The sequence below is a fragment of the Penaeus monodon genome, chromosome 4, assembly GCF_015228065.2.
Source record: "Penaeus monodon isolate SGIC_2016 chromosome 4, NSTDA_Pmon_1, whole genome shotgun sequence".
NCBI classification, from domain to species: Eukaryota; Metazoa; Arthropoda; class Malacostraca; order Decapoda; family Penaeidae; genus Penaeus; species Penaeus monodon.
The window spans coordinates 32,741,610-32,749,109 of record NC_051389.1 but is presented as its reverse complement, the minus strand read 5'-3'; the positions used below and the strand labels follow the sequence as shown (position 1 = coordinate 32,749,109).

At 39.5% G+C, this 7,500-nt stretch overlaps 1 protein-coding gene across 1 annotated transcript in view; it reads left to right on the top strand.

Annotated features, from left to right (window-relative positions):
- LOC119572532 overlaps nucleotides 1-7,500 on the top strand; it is a 28,016-nt gene that overhangs the window by 59 nt on the left and 20,457 nt on the right. The window contains exons 1-3 of the mRNA XM_037919638.1: nucleotides 1-245; nucleotides 2,903-3,116; nucleotides 5,354-5,507. The exon at nucleotides 1-245 is cut by the window's left edge and continues 59 nt beyond it. Of these exons, the coding sequence (XP_037775566.1) occupies nucleotides 1-245; nucleotides 2,903-3,116; nucleotides 5,354-5,507 (613 nt within the window). The remainder of the gene's footprint in view (nucleotides 246-2,902; nucleotides 3,117-5,353; nucleotides 5,508-7,500) is intronic.

Genomic DNA, 7,500 nt, shown 5'->3' with positions numbered 1-7,500 from the left:
TATCAACCTTTGTTTTTTTTCTTCACAGTTTTTAAGCTTTCAAAACTTGGCTCTGTTAATTCGGTGGCTCTTGTGCTATTTAAGTGATGTGGGCACTAGAACGCGCACATGTGAGGACGAGCAGCCGAAAATCGAACGCGCGGCAGACGGCGAGCGAGCGAGGCCGAAGGTAACCTGCGGCTGGAGGCTCCGTTCGGGTCCCACGGGTTTTTCTGTTTTTTCTGACTTGTCAAGGATTTCCAAAGGTCAGCTCACAGATTAGGATCGGCAGGGAACGCGGTCATTTGCCTCAGCATGAACAAACATCTCGAGGAAGAGAGAACTACGGCACTGCTAATTGCGTGGTCCCGTTGATCTGTACTGTTATTTAGACCAATTTATTTTAGAACAGCAGAGATTAATTCGTTATTAGTAGCGGACGTGGTGAACCTTTTATCATTTTGCCATATTTCTGATCAGTTCTCTGTCGCCTTTTCTTTCTCTTGCCTCTATTTCACCTCTGCTCTTCATTTCTCGCTTATCATTTTCTCTGAGTCTCGGCTTCTCTTCAGTGTAATTTCCAGCGCTTTTCGCAGCTCTCCTCCTCCTTCTCGGCTTGTTTAACCGCCCAGATTATCTTCATTCCTTTCGCCATTGCACTGTATTGTTACTAAATCCATAGCTTGGCGACTTTAGAAACTAGCACAGTACCAAGAAGTAGACCATTTTTTTCGCACAGCCATTCAATTTTGCAATCATTATTTCAGTTGTACACAGTGTATTATGCACTAACTGTTTGTGTTTTCCATCACAAGTGAAGCAAGTGAAAGTATTGGCAACTGTTTATGAATTGACATCACCGCGCAGAGACTAAGGTCCCTATTACTCCAGCCACTCCAGGGAATCCACACTCATTGCTCTTTGAACCAAAAACCTTACAGATCCAGGGCTTTACCCCCAAGGCCCCCACCCAACTGCTGTTCTTTCCTCCTGGGGCTCCGCCTCTCCTCAAGGCATTTGCTGCGGATCCCAAACCCCCGCATTCCTCAGTCAGCTTATTGATAATATAGATAGAATAAGTCACTACTTTGTCAAATGATGGGGTGTGCCCCTTGCAACCTCCCCCACCCACCACCCTGGAAGACAGGAAGTCCTCCATGTAGTTATGGCAGGACAGGGCATCCAACTGATGTGTGGGAGCACACACACAGTCTGTCCTATGCTCTATCCTGCCGTACACACATGGTGGATTCTTTGTTGTCCAGGATGGGACAGTCTCCCCCTATGGGGAGATTGAAGGGGTTAGTCCCCTGCATTTGAATATATGTTCAGCAATTTTCTCTATATTTGTTTTCTACCCAGCAAATTCCCTAGTGCCATTCATGCCCTCCCCTGTTATTGGGGCCAAGATTGTGGGCATTGGGGCTTTCTTCGGCACAATTTCTATATATATGGGCAGTAAAGAGTGAGAGGAATCCATCAATACCACTATCGTCATGTTCAGTCTTGTGAAGGTATTCTGAATATTTACCATGATTAGATTTTTCCTGTTGTAGTGTGGTCATTAAGTAGGTGTATGTCAAAGTATTATATGTTGCATAACTTTCATATTATCAATCAGTCCACAGTCGTCAGTCAAAGATGCACCCACTGTGGCTTGAGCACCTGTTTTGGCATCTGTTCCTTTGTCAGTCTTGTGAAAGGACAGTATCTCCAACATATATTCTGGCAGGACAAAGTTGTCAACCAGTCTGGTAATTTAGCCTCAAGCAAGAATGCCAAAGGCACAAAGACTACAGTGATCATGGATTTGACCAAAAATTTAAGAATGACCTACAGCTTTGTAGTATCAACCTCAACAGTTTTTAATCTTGGCTTATTATGCTAATATGCACACACCCACATGATGCACTCATGCACAAATGTGTATATATGCAAGAAAATTAATTTCCAAATAGATAAAGAATATGATGATAAATTAATAGATTGGAGGTCCAGGCAAACGTTTACAAGAAATATGCATTTGCTTTTGGGATGGAACTTCATTCTTTTGACAGCAGCTGTCATCCGTTAAAATCCAATAAACTGGGGATGGCATGTACATACATGTCATGTCATTGTATTGACTGTATTTACATGCAGGTGGCTTCACTAGTACTAATCACTAATGAGACAATTTCTTGTACTACATGTATCACCTGTTTACCCTTGTTCTTGATTTTTGGAAATATTTCCTTTTATCTTATATTGCTACTGATAGTTTCAGTAACATTATTATAATTATAATGTTTATAATAATACCAGCATTGATATTGATAGCATTAGTAAAAAAAATAATAATAATAAATAAAAAATCATGGAAATCAGGAGAGGTCACAGGGTTTATAATTGATCCCTTGGGGGCTGAGCGTCAGTGGAGCTGTCTGTGTGCCGAGAGACATTTCACAAAACAACACTACAATGAACTTTCTCTTGGCAGCTTTGCGTTAAAAGTTATTGGTATTTCTGATGTAAGGCTCTCAGTCTTGAGTTCAAGTTACCAAATGTGCAGTGTCAAGCAATTGCCCTAGCCTGTTCACCTCCAGTGCTGGCAACAGACCTCGAAAATAGTGAATATTTAATGGTGATGCTAGGGAGGGCTGCAAATTAAGACTTGCCAGAATATAAGTAATGGATTTGTAAGATTATGCCAGAGTATAAAAGGCATAGAAGGCAAGTGACAGATTTGCAGGTGTTGCATGATTAGCGGTAGTTGTAAGGATATCTCAAACATTGCAAAATGTATTAATTCAGCTGTAAATATTTTTAGGTCTAATATTGCAACTGTAGCTTAAGAGGTAGAGTGAACTGTACTGCAAAACCTTGTGCATAATAATCTGCATCACTTTTACTAATGTTAAATTTTCTAAAATCTCTCTGATAGGAAAGGGGATGTTCAGTTTGGTCTGCCGAGGAACACACAGGAGTGCCAGAAACATTGCTCAGTCCTCCCTTTCCTGTTGTGCTGCTAGTGCTGTGGGATCTTTCCATCTTTCACCACCAGTTATTGAGAGGAAACGGCCTCCTCTTACCACCGCAATGTCAACTGCTCCACCACCCATTGCTTCCAAGACCAATGGCATTGAGAAAAGTGTTTGGTGAGATTCACTTTTTTTAACATTAATTTTGTAATCCTTTTCCAGGATATTAATATTAAATGATTATCACATTCTGCCCAGGAGGTAAAGTTAGGTAAGATATGTTTGAATACTCCTAAGAGTAGATACGGCTCTGACTTCAGGAAGAGTTGAAGAGCAAACCATGAAATCATACAATGCTGTAGTTGGTTTGTTTTCTCTTGCAGCAGAGAGGAGAAAAAAAAGAATATTTGTTGATTAAGCCTTTGACTGCAGCTTGGTTTCTAGTCATTCCCCTGCACACATATCAACTCTATAGTTTTGTGCATCAATATTGGTACATTTGAGGCTCATTATACATAGCCATGAAAAAATGTTTCCATTCATGATTTCTTTATGCCATTTTCTTTGTTTATGTCCACAGTACTAGAATATTTAAGATATGCTTCCATTGATGATATTTACCTTGGTCCTGGGGATATAAAACATCAATAACTGCCATCATGGAGGGGGAAAGGCTAGATATTTTTCTGCCATTATGACCCAGCCTTCAACCTTAAGGAAGTTTTATTAGTACCAAAAAATTACATGGTATTTGCTAGAGCATGTTGAGTGTTTCAAGTACTCCATATATGTTTTAGAGGCAGTATTTAGAAAATGACAAGGCAAAGATTGAATATTACCATATCGGCCACTTATGTCTTTTACAAGTTTTTCACATTTTCATGTTGAAGTTGTTTTGAATAAAGTACACCCAAGTGCCTTATTCACCAAAAGCTTATTCATTAATGCGAAAGTTGAAATGTGATGACATCGGTGACATACATTATTACCACCTTATGAACTGACAGATGAAGAGTGCTATATGTTGCAATAAGCTTCCAGACTACTCTTCTATACATCATTTATTTTTCTATGAGTAATATCAAATTATGATGCTGTCTTACCAAGAAGTGTGTGTATACCCTCCATGTGGTATAAACCCTGTTAGATTTTAAAGAAACTAACCCCAGCATGCCCTCAAACTTGAACATATGCCTCTAAAAAGGGACTTTGAATGTTGATGATGTGCATGACAGCAGTGGTGAATATTTACTCATAAAAGATGTGACACAGTTCAGACATGATTTGATGATGGACTCTCTCCTCTCTCTCTCCTCTCTCTCTCTCTCTCTCTCTCTCTCTCTCCCTCTCTCTCCTCTCTGCTCCTCTCTCTCTCTCCCTCTCTCTCTCTCTCTCTCTCCCTCTCTTCTCCTCTCTCTCTCTCCTCTTCTTCTCTCTCTCTCCTCTCCTCTCTCTCTCTCTCTCTCTCTCTCTCTCCTCCTCTCCTCTCTCTCTCGCCTCTCTCTCCTTTCTCTCTCTCTGCCTCTCTCTCTCTCTCCCTCTTCTCTCTCTCTCTCTGCCTCTCTCTCTCTCTCTCTCTCTCTCTCTCTCTCTCTCTCTCTCTCTCTGTCATCTATTTTCAAGTTTTAAAAATGTTAGTGTGTGTTATCATGAAATGGAAGCTATTAATGTCAAAAAATAAAAGATGAACAACTAAATTATGTATATACATTTACAAAACTCACTGTTGTTTTAGGAAATGTTTTTTGGATGTAACAGTACACATGACTCACCCATGTGTAAACGATTTAGTTATTTGCATGTATATAACTTTTTCCTTGATTTGAGTAAAGGATATTGACTAAAGAGGGAAATGTACCATAAAATCCACACTGATTTTGTTTTTCCTCAGTGAGATCAAATTCATTAAGGGGTTAAGTAGCTAAATAAGAAAGTGTTAAATTGAACAGTTTGCTGCCTTCCTTGTTGAGAATGATGGTAAAAACAGTTTCACTCTAAGAATGTTGGAAGAGGCAGTTTCATGTGGAAAATGCAGTTTTATTTACAAAGATCAAAGGAAAATAACCGTAAATTTTCTTCAGTTTCTTCCTAATTATGATTATCTGCTTCAACCTGGAACAACTTCCTTTAACACTTTCAATATAGTTCCATCTAATGATCCAGAGAGAGTGGCTGTTCTTACATCATAAAAGGAAAATAGAATTAAGTGGTTTTCATGAGAAGTCATCCCGGACCAGTGACCTCTCCAAGCCAAGAAAAGTATTGATGGGTTCAGAGGATAGGAAACTTACAGCCTGAAGCTGACAGTGGCATTACACCATTGAAACAATTGCAAACAATTGATGTATTTTATGAATACCCAGAGATACTTATAACATACCATAAACTGAGTCCTTTATTTTATTTTTCCCAAGGGTTGAGTTCATCCAACTGGCACTGGAGGTGAAACCCCTCAATTTAGGCCAAGGCTTCCCTGACTTTGCAGCTCCAGACACTGTCCGAAAGGCTCTTGCCCAGGCCTGTACAGATGAGAAGAATGTCCTGCTTAATCAGTACACACGTGGTTTTGTAAGTAGAATGTTTTGCAGACTTCACAGCCATCTGTTTGTGATGTTGATTATATGCAATTTTGTTCTTGGGTTCTGGAAGATTATGATACCATGTCATTCATACTTGTCTTTGTCATTTACAATGCCTTTCTTCCCATATACTATCATGATTGAAGTCTCCAAAGAGGACTTGTAAAAATAGGATAATCTTGAAATGAGGGCTAAGTGACCATTAAACTGATTCTGCTGGGGGTGGCTTGTATGTACACTTACCAAAAAAATTATTTACTCTTTCTGATTTAACAATATGATACAACAGCAAAAATGGTGAAAAAAAGTGCTGTAAACTTGACCTGATATTGGTATCCCTGCTTACATTATATTGTTTATGATCTATGTAGGTACTTAAAGTTCTAAATAAATTCCATGGTAATGATGATGATGTCTGACAATTCAAGCAAACTGAAAAGGATATATTTAAGGTTTTGAATTGTTTAATAGTTTTAATATTTCATGTTACTGTCACTGGCTTGGCAAATGCTGGCAAGTCTTATGGTGTGAATGCCACTAGTGCCACTGCAAACTGGCATCCATCTGCAGAGCGCAATTGCTCTTATGCCATAATTGCCCGGGCAATGATGATATGACAGTTGTGGATATGATCTTGGGGGAGGTTCTGCCCATGACTGCCCAAGCATTCTCAGTGGGATTGAGATCTGGCAAATTGGGGGATGTGGTACAGCATAATCTTGGGGTGTTGTCAAAACCACACTTTCACAGTGCTGCTCGTGTGGATGGGGCTGTTATCCTGGATGAGGTAAAATGGCCCCACCTCAAGGAACACGATGGCCCTCACCGGTGGTAGAAACACCTCGTCCAGGATTTCCATAGGGATACCCTGTAATTCTGCTGGTCCCAATATCCATCAATTCCCTGACCCTGCTGCTGTGCACCTACCCAAACAGTCTGGCAGTTTCTGACAGTCTGCATACTGCTACATGATGCAAAGTAAACTAAAACTAAAAGGGTTCTGCACGCATTGCAGAAGTTATGGCCTGTTTGAAAAAAATAATGAAAATAAATAACTAAAAAGAAAATAACTCATTCACATAGTAGGCCATGCCCCTTCACAAAACCAGTCAGATGTGAGGGGTGTTGCCACTGATTATCAAATGGTTTTCATTAGCTCATGATATTCTTGCACTTCAATGCAAGCTTCCTACTTGCCTTTCATATATCACATTGATTTATAGTTTTGAATGACGTATACTTGATATTCTTCCTCTGTTGTGCATCTAGAGCACCCTTCTGGCAATGCCTCTGGTGGACCCAGTTTCTTGGTGTCACTGGCACCACATGGACACAGTTGGCTTCAGAATACTTATTCTTCTTGATAATTTAGTTCTTGATAATCCCTCAGAGTAAAGAGCAATTATGACACTACTAATTGTCTGTGAGGTCTCCATTGCTAATTTTGCTATGATATAAGGCCCCATCCATATCAACTCTAAAACACTATTAAAACACATTTTTAAGTTTCATCCATTCCACGCTTTGAAAACAAGTACCACCTTCCTGCATAGCCACACTGATGGTTGCACAAGTGCTTAGTCACCAATCAGTAATGCCCATCTCGCCTGTTTACCTTTTCCTTGATTTTTGGAAATATTCTCTTGTATCTTGTATTGCTGTTAGTGATGTATTAACATTATGATAATTAACCCATTTCTGACGGGTAGTATTCATAGAGGCATCCCATGCCGTTTCTTCGTAATACTACGAAGATATGTTGCATTTTCAGTTTTCATTATTTTCTAAAGTCTCTACTTGCCAAACTTCCTGATAAATCGAGACTGAAGGATACTTTTGTTGTTATATAGATTCCATAGTTGATCATTATTCGGTCTATAGTCCGAATAAAATAAGCAGTGTGTGGCATCACGGAGTTGAAATTTTTTTTTTTTTATGGTAAAAATGAGAAAGTGTTAAAACCGACTTAATCACACTTTCAG